The sequence below is a fragment of the Bombina bombina genome, chromosome 2, assembly GCF_027579735.1.
Source record: "Bombina bombina isolate aBomBom1 chromosome 2, aBomBom1.pri, whole genome shotgun sequence".
Taxonomy (NCBI): Eukaryota; Metazoa; Chordata; class Amphibia; order Anura; family Bombinatoridae; genus Bombina; species Bombina bombina.
In genome coordinates this window covers 724,125,189-724,138,421 of record NC_069500.1, presented here as the reverse complement: position 1 = coordinate 724,138,421, position 13,233 = coordinate 724,125,189, and the positions used below count along the sequence as shown (strand labels likewise).

At 33.6% G+C, this 13,233-nt stretch overlaps 1 protein-coding gene across 1 annotated transcript in view; it reads right to left on the bottom strand.

The window, feature by feature from the left end:
- CPLX1 (complexin 1) overlaps positions 1 to 12,839 on the bottom strand; it is a 262,161-nt gene extending 249,322 nt beyond the window's left edge. Inside the window, exons 1-2 of the mRNA XM_053702737.1 lie at positions 12,548 to 12,839; positions 10,821 to 10,930 (exon numbers count right to left, since the gene is read on the bottom strand). Coding sequence (XP_053558712.1) covers positions 10,821 to 10,851 — 31 coding nt within the window. The 5' untranslated portion in view covers positions 10,852 to 10,930; positions 12,548 to 12,839. The remainder of the gene's footprint in view (positions 1 to 10,820; positions 10,931 to 12,547) is intronic.
- Positions 12,840 to 13,233: the final 394 nt, after the last annotated feature.

Genomic DNA, 13,233 nt, shown 5'->3' with positions numbered 1-13,233 from the left:
TCTTAAATTGCACAGATTGCCCCTGCAAAGTTGGTAACCGCTATTATATATATATATATATAATGAGTTACATTATCAGAATGATATAGAGGTTCCATAATATTTATATATTTATATATATATATATTTATTTATATATGATAAAAATAATAATAATAAGGATAATATTCACAACAACATTTATATTGAGGAACAATATCACCTATACTAAGGATATGTCCATGAAAAATACTTCTTTCTTTACAAATCAGATAAAACTACAGTTACTCTCTAAAGAGCCGATGATCTAAAGATCCCCACTTGGGTGAGATGATCTAAACTGATTTATTAGTGCTAAGAAGTCCATGACCTGATGATCTAAAGGTACATTTTACACTGTGAGCTACGTATCTTAAAGGAATAGTCTAGTCAAAATTACAATGTTATCATTTAGACAGAGCATGCAATTTTAAGCAACATTCTAATTTACTCCTATTATCAATTTTGCTCCTTTCTCTTGGTATCTTTATTTGAAAAAGCATTTTTGGTTCAGACCTTGGTAGCACTCTAAACAACCCCAGACGATTGTTTCGGCCTTCATTGGGCCTCGTCGGTGAGGTGTAGCCATATTCCTCTAAGCACACTGAGCAAGGAGTCCACGTCTGGTTGCCCCTTTCCCTCATAGGGAGATTAAATACATAGAGAGAGAAGTGCACTCACAGGAATGAACAACTGGTTCAATACCATTGTTAGCCTGTTCTATGGCGATTTACCACCTGGGTGCAGCTTTTTAGCCCAGTAATGCTTTTCACACAGTAGAACTTTCCTGTAGTATATCAGTCTGATCCCGCCTATTACGGTCAGTCCAGCGCCGAAATACCAGGCAATTTCTCTCTGAACGAGGAACACAGCAACCCCAGATGATCTTTTCACCTTAATTGAGCCTCGTCAGTGAGGTGTAGCCATATTCCTCTAAGCACACTGAGCAAGGAGTCCACGTCTGGTTGCCCCTTTTTCCCATAGGGAGACTAAATACATGGAGAGAGAAGTGCTTTCACAGGAACGAACAACTAGCTCAATACCATTGTTAGCCTGTTCTATGGCGATTTACCACCTAGGTGCAGATTTTTAGCCCAGTAATGCTTTTCACAGAGTAGAACTTTTCTGTAGTATATCAGTCTGATCCTGCCTATTAAAGGCACATTTTACACTGTGAGCTACGTATCTTAAAGGAATAGTCTAGTCAAAATTAAAAATTGTATCATTTAGATAGAGCATGCAATTTTAAGCAACATTCTAATTTACTCCTATTATCAATTTTGCTCCTTTCTCTTGGTATCTTTATTTGAAAAAACATTTTTGGTTCAGTACCTTGGTAGCACTTTCTGTTTGATGTGTAAATGTAGCCACCAATCATCAAGTGTTACCCAGGTCCTGAATCAAAAATGGGCCGGCTCCTAAGGTTACATTCAAATAAAGATACCAAGAGAACAAAGAAAAATTGATAATAGGATTAAATGAGAAAGTTGATAAAAATTGCATTCTCTATCGGATTCATGAAAGTTTATTTTTTCCAGACTATTTCTTTAAGGGTGTAACCTACATTTCTGTATGTGTTGGTGAGATACATGCATATACAATTGTATTGAATGTAGACTGTAAAACGTTAATTTAGGAAACCAAGTTGAAATCATTAACAAGATGTTAAATTTGAAGGGTTCCTAAAATTTCCATTTAGAAATAAGTTTTGCAGCATTGGAGAGTGGGCTAAACAGGGGTGTTCCTTGGATGTGTATGAGGTTTCCTTGCAATTTGTATTGGAATTATCTAAACATATTATCCTTGTAGGTCTAGTGAATGTAGGCTGGTGTGCTTGTTTCAAAATATGCCATACAGAGATAGAGAGAAGAGAGAGAAAATAACTCATTGTGTAGTTCATTACAAATCTAGACAAGTCAGAATACTTGCTTTTCTTCTGACTTGTCTAGATTTGTTAATGGCCTACACAATGAGTTATTTTCTCTGCATTTTGAGCTTAGTGGAGGATTTTAAACTCACGTTTCGCCTCCCACTAATTTTAATTGTTGTTTTATTTATATATATATATATATATATATATATATATATATATATATATATAAATATACGTATATATATATATATATATATATATATATATATATATATATATATACTGCACAAAGTGGAAAGCACTCTCTGGTCTTATAATTAAACACCTTTAATCAAGCACCAAGTGTGAATGTTTTCGGTTCTTACCGCAGTGCTCCCTTTCACTTAGAATCTCCCTGGCAATAATCTGCATTTTAGTGAGTCTTATTAACATTCTATGGAGGTAAGCTTACAACTCATACAGAATTTATGGCCCAGCCCTTTTGTTAAATCATTCATTTAGATATGTTCATGCAAGGGTTAGCGTGTTATTTCTTGTTAAGTTGGTTCATACTATTTTATAAAAAAATAAAAATAATTGTAATTGTTCATGTTAGGCATATTTTACAGACTTTTGACTCATTTGGGCATTCGTCAAATTATGACTTTTAGACAAACTTAATATTGGCTAATCAAAGTAATAAATAACACAACTCATTGGAGAAATATTACAAATATAACAAACTAGTGTACCACAACAAACAAACACAACAATAAAAGGGCAATACATATTTATATTTTAAAAAGACAAGTTCCCTTAAAATATAACAAGTAGAGCCATTGGAATTTATTTATTCTATAGTTTAAAAGGAAATTAAACTTCTGAGTACAGCTAAAATAGAATGGTTACTATCACCATGCTACTGTTCTTCCACCTGTACCTGCAGCTGTCTTTAAAGTGATTCTCTTATTTTAACCCCTTACAAGTATTAGTTAGTGAAGCTCTGCATCTTCACACTGGGTACCGCCATCTTGGGGCTTATATTTGCTTTGTAACTTTGAAGCTGTACAAACAACTGCACAACTATAACATTTATGCTCTCTATTGAGCTAAACTGAAGTGAAAGGTACAGCTGTCAAAAAGGAGATCTATGAAAGTGAACTGTTCCTATCACATGATGCAACAATACACAAGCTACAAGATGGTGGTGCCCAGTATAAAATGCAGATCTTTATCAGCTGGTCTCTGTAATGGAGCAAAATAAGAGCATGGCTTTAAACAAAGCAGCGGGTACAGGAGGGAACAATAGCATGGTGAGTAGTAACTTGCTACTGTAGTTTTACCCTGCAGTTTAATGTCCCGTTAATTGAAAATCCTAGTTTAAAAGATGCACATACGTTCTTGATAGATAATTTTTGTGATCTAGTCTTACCTATCAGCAAATTCACTAAGTCATTTGGGATAAATAGTAATAAATTACGTGGGTTTTTTTCCCCATTTGCATTGATTCTTAGCACAATTGATCTCTGTTAACTATGCTGATAATTTGAATACAGTATTTCTGTTTCTCTCTTGGGCTGATGATCTAAAGTGCGATAAGCAGGCAAAATATTCAAAAGGGATTTCTTGAGATGTCAAAAGGGCTGACAGAACTGTTTAAAAAAAAGCATTGCCGATTACAATACATTTAAGTGGGTGGAGATGTTGTGATACCTGTTCTTACAATACTATCGTGAATTAAACATAAAAATAATACACCTATAGGAGCTGGGGGATAGTGGGTATATGATATATGTATATCCATTATCACAATATTGAGATTGAGTTTTCGCATTTCCATATTTCACAATATTGCAATTGCGTTTTCGGATTTGTAGTATTTATATTTCATAATATTGCAATTGCAGTTGCGCAATCATATTTGACTTATATTATTGCGATTCCACTATAGCACTATGTTCCGAATTAATACTGATTTATATCTAGATGTATATATAGATATATTTTAATATAGAAAACGTTTGCTACAGTGCGATCACAATATTAAAAGTAAAGCATGATTGTGCAATCACAATAATATGAAATATGAATATTATCAAAGGCAAAAATGCGATTGCAATATTGTGAAATATGGAAATGTAAAAACGCAACACAATATTGTTAGATATGGAAATGCGAACATGTGATATATGGGAAAGTAACATTGCAATCACAATATTGCGAGGTATGAATATTGCAATTGCGAAAGTTCATTTTCAATATCATTTAAATATGAACAATGAGAACGTGAAAATGCAATCTTAAACTAAGTAAAAATACAGAAAACAAGGACACAATAAAAATAAACGCAATCACGTTTAAAGTTTGCATACATTTTCTAACATTCTACTATACAATTTTAAAACAGTTTTAATAGAAAGTGTTTTTTTGTTGTTGTTGTTTTTTTTGTCTTTATTAATTAAGTCAATTGCAGACATGACAAATATATAGGCGTTCCGTGGGAGTTTGCTGGGCGTTCCTTGGGAGTAACCTGTATTTTAATGGGGAAACATCGCCATGGGTTTATAATATTCAAAGCACTGTCCTCCATCTTAACTATCCCTTTTCAGCTATATCAGTCTTGTCTGCTTTTTCTCCCTGCCACCTATATTGCAGCTCAGTGGCAATGCCGGCGGACTTTTGCTGAAGTTTCCAATCAACCATTATATCCTATGGGAGACACACCGCTACTCATCAGCACAATGAGGTTTAGTCCAATTTTTTAGAACATATCAATGTATTGAATATTGGGGCCTTAGTCAGTATTAGCAATTAGTATTTAGTCACATATCTATATTCATTTTTGGCTAATGCAGAAATATAACCGTTAAACATAATTTGGACGTTATAATTGTTTGTTCATTGTCAATTTGTTTTTCTCTTGCTATAGCACCAAGATTGTACTATTTCTGCATGACCCATGAGTGAAGCAGTGCAGAAATAGTAGTGCAGGACTGCTACTCTGTAGTAAAAAGCTTAATGGTGGGAGGGAAGGATCTGCTACACTACAGAAAATGCTATTGGAGGGCAGGGGGGGCCTACTTAGAGATCACTAGGAGGGGAGGTGGGGAGGGTGAGGGGAGCCCCTGCACTACAGAAAATGTAATATTTAATACATTTTAAAAAAAAAAGATAAAAGTATATAAATACTGTCAGTACCTAAGATGCTTGACACTAGTTAGAGGGGGAGGATTAGAGAGCTGTTTGGGAGGGATCAGGGAGGTTGGAGGGTAAGGGGGGATCTTACATTGCAAAAAATAAAATAAGAAAAATAATAATTAATAAAAAAAACATTAAAACTTCATATTGGCAGACTGTCTGCCTGTACCTAAGATGGCGGCGACCATTGGTGGTTGAGGGAAAGAGCTGTTTGAGAGCGATCAGGGTGAGGGAGGTGTCAGCTGGGAGGGTAATCTCTACACTACAGCTAAACAACCTTATAAGCTACCTGATTAACCTCTTCACTGATGGGAATTTCAGAAATGTGGTGCCCAGTTGCAATTAACGACCTTTTAATTACCAAAAAGCAATGGCAAAACCATGCATGTATGCTATTTCTAAACAAAAGGGATCCCAGAGAAGCTTTTACAACCATTTGTGTTATGACTGCGTAAACGGTATGTAAATAATTTCAGTAAGCACCCCAAAGTTTGTAAAAAAGTTAACAATTATTTTTATTATGACCGCTGTATGCGGCAAAGCGGTGGTATAAAATATATCAACATGGGCCTAGATCAATACCTTAGGTTGTCTACTAAAAAATATATATATAGTTTTGATAGGTTAATAAAAAAACAAGGCTCTATTTCTTTTTAAATGGAGTGATAGCAAAAAATCATAAAAATGCTCTGGTCTTTTGTTACTTAAGGGATTAAATAAAAGCATCTTAAAGCTGTTTTATTAGTGTACTCATTGTGCTCCTACTAAAAGTCATGAGTTAAGTGTTGCACTAAAGCTAATTTAAAAAAGCAATGTAAAATTTAGCGTCTTTTGAGACCTGAAGTATATTATAAAAATGCTATAATAAAGTATTTAAGTTTTATTTACACTTCATGTTATGGAGACAAGGTTTATTAATGAAAAAAAATGTTTTGCAGCAGAATTAAAGGTACACTAAAATCAAAATTAAACTTTCATGATTCAGATAGAGTATACAATCTTAAGAGACTCCAATTTATTTCCATTATTAAATTGCATAGTCTTTTTATATATACAGTGTATACAAATATCAGTCTGTGATTAGCTGATGGCTGTAACATGATAGAGGAGGCCGGCAAATTGAAGTCAATTTTTAAATTAGTCAGAAAAAAATGTACTGCTCATTTAAAATTCAGAATAAGTGCTATTACATTGTCATTTTATTATGCATTTATTGATTATGCAATTCTATTGTATTTAATGGTCCTTTAAAGGAATATGGCGTATGACAAAGGATGAGATTGGAAAGGGGTCAAAGGTTAATGTGTATGTCTATTTTATGTGTGTGTGTGTACGTGAAGTGGTTTATGCTTAAGTTTAATTAAAATAGTAAAGCACAGATGTCAATGAAGAACTCCCCTACTTAAACAGATTTTTTTTTTGCATTTCATTGTCTTAGTGCATAAGCATTATCTGATATGAAGGGGCACAATTAGAAGTGGTATTGATTGTGTCTGAGTGATGTTAATGCACAATACTGTGCTCTACTTGTGACGTAACACATAGCAAAAAAAAAAAAGGTAATTTGTTTACAAATAAAATGATTTCGTTTTTAGTTTCATGATTTAGTTTTAGTTTCATGTCATATTTATTACTTCATTAAGCACAGACATAATTATAGAACAAAAACTAAATTAACAATAGTTAATCCTGAGAAACCAAGGAGCCATGACATGAAATATTCTGTTATAAAATTATATATTGGGGCCGAATTATCCAGCTCCGAATGGAGCTTGATGCCCGTTTCCGAGCGAGCCTTCAGAATCGCCGGAAACAGTAGTTATGAAGCATCGCTGCTACATAACTTGTCCGCTGCCTCTGAGGATGCGTTCTTCAATCCGCACGATCCTATATGAACGGGTAGATTGACACCCCCTGCTAGCAGCCGATTGGTGGCAAATCTTCAGGGGCGGCATTGCACAAGGAATTCACCAGAGCTGCTTGTGCAATTATAAAAGCTGACAGCGGATGCTGTCGGCATTTATCGATGTGCGGCAGACATGATACGCTACATTGTATCATGTCCATCTGCACTTTAGTAAATCGGCCCCATTGACTCTTTGGTAATTCTTGGCAGCTAAACACTTTTATCAAGTTCTGTCACATATATCATTTATGCAGTGTCTAATAATGATATTTATTATTATAGTACACACAGCAATTTAACCTACATATTTTGAGCTTTTCTTCCACTTTAAAATATTAGATTTTGTTTTCCTTTTTATGACTCATTTTAATAACCCAATATAGGCAAATAGAAGCATTATTTTCTTTTTTTCAAAATGATTTTAACTATAAATAATCCCACTGTTTGTTGTACTGTATGATAAATAATTGAACTAAACACAACAGTATGTTTCTTAAGGCCTTGTGAACAAAAACTCTCCAGCATGGAGAGCAATCATACAAAATCTTTGGGGAGGTTTTAGATTAAATGGTAATGTAGTTGTCCCCCCTTCCAATGCACAACCAAGCTTAGCTAGATAAAAATGTTTCAAGCTACAACTTGCCATTCTAAACGTATTAAAGGGACCTCACAGCACTAAAAAGCTATTAGATAACCGGGCTTATAGAACTGGCATCAAATTAAAGGTATAGAAAGGTCAAGATTGATATGTGCATTGGTGCATTTCAGTTTAAAATATAAACTTTTTTTACAATATACTTACATTAGCAAAAAATGCTTATAGTAAAAACTATTACTATTTTACTACAGCATACACACATATCCTGCAAAGACCTAAGCACCGGTATTCAAACGCTATACCTTCTCTTACAGTCAGCATGTTTATTGTTTAAAAAGATAGATAATCCTTTATTACCCAAACCCCAGTTTTGCATAACCAACACTGTTATATTAATACACTTTTTACATCTGTTATTACCTTATATCTAAGCCTCTGTAGACTGGCCCCTTATCTCAGTTCTTTAGCTAATCAGTGCTAACTTAAAAATACTCCACAGACGTGAGCACAAAGTTATCTATATGGCGCACGCAAACTAGCACTGTCTAGCTGTGATAAACGGTTAAAATCCACTGACATAAGAGGTGGCATTCAAGTGCTTTGAAATTAGCATATGAGCCTACCTAGGTTTAGCTTACAACAAAGAATACCAAGAGAAAAAAGCAAATTTGATGATAAAAGTAAATTTGAAAGTTGTTTAAAATGGCATGCCCTATCTGATTCATGAAAGTTTAATGTTGACTAGACTGTCCCTTAAGTCTTCACAGACACAATACACGCCCCCATCAGCTATCTAAGCTTAAATTCTGGTGCACAGGCCCTCAAAGCATATGTGTGTATGCCACTGAAAAACAGTAATAGCTTTAACTCGAATCATTTTTTGGTAATTGAAGTATATTGCAAAACGCTTGTATTTAAAATCGAAATACACATTTTAGTTTTGACCTTTCTATGCCTTTAAGATAAAAAATATTTTTTTTATTAATAAATAAATAGTTACCTCTCCTTTGCTTATTGTGTTTTCATATTTTATAAATATCAACAGTTTTGCAGGGCTCATTTCAGTAAGACTGTACATTTTCTGCTATTATGTGGAATTCCTGACTGCAACTGCAGCAACAAACCAATAAGCATGTCCCTATATTAAAGTTGCAAATTTAGTATTCATTAATGGGCAAACTGAATATGTAAATAGAACTTAAAGCACTATGTGTGCACTACTATTTAACAAAAGTAAACACAGGCATTATAAAAACTAAGAACAACTTCTATTTAAAAAATGTCAATGTATATAGATCCATACATCTATAGTGACAAAAAATACTTTACTAAATTCTATAGTCTTAAAACAACACACATTTATAGTCTCAGTAACAAAGATATTACTTGTGATACTGTAAGGTAGGATTTTATGATATAATATATGTTTTGTCATTGCCTTTTCAGTGCTCATTTGTCATAAGCGTTAATAATCGTATCACTTTTCAATATACCCTTTTTTGTTGGACTAAAAAAAGTATAGTTATTGCAACATAGCAATACAAGAAGGTCATAATGTAGATTTTCATTATCACTGCAACCAAAGGATTACTAACTTCTCCTTCTTCATTGATTTAATTTTGAGAACTATTGAAGCCAACAATGCTAAGGCAGAGATACAGTAAATCTGAATACAAATAAATAACATGGAACGGGAGATTTGCCATTAAAATCAATAATACTATGTCAATATAGGATATCCTTATATCCTGCAATTATAGCTGATTTGTCAATTATTTTAGGTGTCATAATATCCAGTTTCCCAATGCTCTGTGATTGGGACTGTGGCAAGTAGAAAAAAATATGTGTTACATTTTGAAAATGTTATTAAGTTAAATGCTATACTGCTTTTCCTTCTATGACCTTCCATAAACCTCTTGGCATAAATCAATTGAAACCAAAGTCATTTTAACCACAGTTCACTGGGCTTTAATCATTTACTTTATCAATATAGCTGTGTTCATGGGAAAATGCCTGATGGATGGTTTTATTGAAGGAATGTTTAATGAATTCAGTCCTTTTTCTGTTCTTTCAAGATTGCTTTTCCCAATGAGCAGATCCAAATCAGTGTATTAATCATAATTGTTTAAAACAGATTTGTGCACAACTCTAATATAGAAAAAAAGCTGCATTGTAATGTGCTTTCAACATAAAACAAACCACAGAACAACCAGACATATTTTATGGTGTTTCCCTCCAGAAAGGCTGCAATACATTGTCCAATAAATCGCTGCTGATCTTGGCAAAAATAAGGTACTAATTACCACAGTGAAATTACATTTTAAAGCAAATACATAATTTACAAATTAACATATACTCATTAAACAAAACAAAAAAAAGCTTTAGCTTCTATTTTGTTTTTCTTAAAACAACAGTGGATATTTGAGTCTTTGCAACATAAAGCTGCTGACAATATTTAACAAAAACAATTATTCTGCAACTTAGATAGATAGATGTATATAGATAGATCAATGTATAGCTAGATAGATGGATGTATAGACAGACAGACAGATGGACGGACATACAGACAGATAGATGATAAATAGATAGATAGATAGATAGATAGATAGATGTATATATATAGATGAATGTATAGCTAGATAGATGGATGTATAGACAGACTGACAGATGGACGGACAGACATACAGACAGATATAGATAGATAGATAGATAGATGATAGATAGATAGATAGATAGATAGATGGAATTTTAGTTTTCAGTCTTGTAAAATGTAGAAATAAAACTAACATTTGAGGAACAGATAAGTAAGTTAATGTATTTAGTTATCTTCTGCCATGAATACAATGCACATTTTTTTACACCTCATCAAATGACAGAGAACATGTATTATGTTTTCCCTGCTGTTCTGTCTCATTAGCAATATACTGCACCACCTAATGTGACTTATATTAAAGGAACAGCTGAAACAATACTTTTTTTTTGTTAAATGAACACTTAATGTCACTATAAATATCAGACATTTGAATGATATATATATATTTATCATCTGTACATAATTACAAATAACTTTTGAATAAATGTGCTTTATTAAATATTTGAATTTTGATTGTGATAGTTATTTCATGTTTTTATATCATGGTGCAGAGGTGTGCTGGATAAAAGGGAGGAGCAGAAGCAATTGACGCATTGTAGTTGAAGGTACAGATAGATACACATAGCATTTTAATATCAGATGCCACTATACTTACCTCCCAAAGCTTGCTTCATAACAAAATCCATACTGATGGCTTTTGATTCCTTCCACTTAGATTATTAAGTATATTACATGTAATATTAGCTGGCAAACTTGAGTTCTAGCCTAAAACAAACAGATCAGGTACAATAAATAACATTTAAATCTGCAATTAACAAAATGTATATTCAAAAACTGTAATTAGTGTTACCGCATTCCTAATCTAAAATATAAAAAGTTCTTTCTTTTAAGGTGCATAAAATGTTGACTTTTGGTTTTAAACCTAGTACTTGTAAATCCCTGGTACAGGACAGGATACCTTTTTTAACTGTTAAAAACACAGATTAGAATATTTGTAAAAATAGTGGTGTTGGAGTCTATATATAATGTCCCCACTTAAAATAAAGCAAAGGTGCAAACATAATGGAATATCATTCTCAGCAGTCAACAATATCAATCCAACATTTTTATATCAATTTTGAAATAAAAAGAAGTGAAATGTGTTATGTTTTGGTGAAACCTTCTTAATAATTTTAAATGATCAAAAGTTGCATTTTAGAAAAGCAGTTTGCTTCCTTTTCTGTCAAGATGAGACAAAGAAACTCTGCTAAGCATATTTTTGCCAGAACACATTTACATTGGAAGGGGCATTTCAAGGTGAGGTGTGAACGTCAAGTTTTTCAGAATGTGTATAGTAACTTGTATAAATGTTGAAGGAGTACTGAAAAGGCAGTAATTATAAACTGCATTAAAAAAAAAACTTGCAAGAATAAAAAATTAGTATGTTGGACTTGTTTGACCTTAATAAGGTCAATAAGGTCAAGTGTCTGCTTTCTTAGACATTATGTTGTTTGCCTTTTCTATAGATAACATTGTTCCATACTCCAAATAAAGTACATTTTTGAGTGTGTCCTTTTTCATAAATAATATTTTATAGATTTTGGGCTTATCAAGTAGTGTACCAAAAGTAGAATGTAAAAATGATGCTTTATCACGCTTTTTGCAGTAGAATGTGTTCCACCTCACTGCACAACCTAGTGGACTGCAACAAACGATATACAAAGTAGTCCTGGTCCTGCACTGCAGGTGATAAGATATGTCATTTTCAGTATCTACCACAGCTTGATACTTCCCTCTATCGGTAAGTAAAATATTGGCAAACTGTGACCCACAAAATATCCTGAAAATAAATTCTGTTATGTATTTTAGTATGCATATACAGTGATATTTGGTAGTAAATCCATTGATTATTCCATAGGTGTAGAAATATTAAAACAAAAAACACTTCATTAATAGCGTGATGATAATTGTTCGGTTTCCCCCATTATGAATAGAACTTCAAGGAAGTACCTATCTTGGCAAATGTATATGTCTATTCTACTTATGCTTGGTACGAGTCCACTCAATGCAGCATGTACAGCGACACTCTACAGTCCAATAAATCTTTAAGCAGTTGCTCTAGACAGCACATGCTGCAATGTACATTATTGCTTTTAGAAACAAATGCATCAGCAGATGAGAAAGGAAAAGCAAGATAACCCACACATAATGAAAAAAAATAAACACAAATACAATGCTAGCAGAATATTTGTCTATAAGAAATACCGTCTACCGGGAAATGTCATTATTCAAGCAATAAACATAACATCAGCACCACGAGCTTATGGACAGCTCCTAATACATATGACAGACCAAGGAATTACAAGTACAGGAGAAAGACAAATGGAAACAATAATTGTGTACCTTCTCTTCTACGGCAGACAGGAGAATCCTGCAGTTTGCCTGTCCTTTTAGTAACAACTCTGCACCATGGATGGAAAAGCTCGCCCCCCTTTCCCTAGCGTATCATTTTTTTTTCTGTATCACAGTCTCCTCCTCCCTTGGTCCATGTGTGCTCTCAACAGGAACTGCAGCCGATGCTGAAGGGCATTTAGGGAAGAGGTGGAGTAGTAACAAATTCTGTATCCCCATCAGACTCTGTTTCTCTCTGTCTCATGCACCAGCATTTATTTCCAAGCCCCTCCCCTGTCTCTCTTTTTCCACTTAAAGGTACAAAAAACAAAAGTGCACGGTTTAAAAACAGCATTAAGTGTATGTAAACTTTACAATATAAATCTATTACAACTTTTGCAGCTAAAGCTCCTAAATATAAGCTAAACGTCGCCCTTGTCTTCGCGGCAATTGGACAATGATATCTACTCACACAGCTTTGTACAGAGCTGTGTATTTTTCTACAGTCCCTTATCAGCATGCCTGCAGCCAGTCACTAGCCCACATCACTGGCTCTCCTAATGCAGGATGTGCAGTATAATGTCAAGAACTAAGATCACATTTCCTGCATTGTTGTAAGCTAAGGAGGCTAAAATGAAACAGCCAATGCCTGTAGCTGATTGTAGCTATATAAATATAATTATTTATTTTACTTTCCA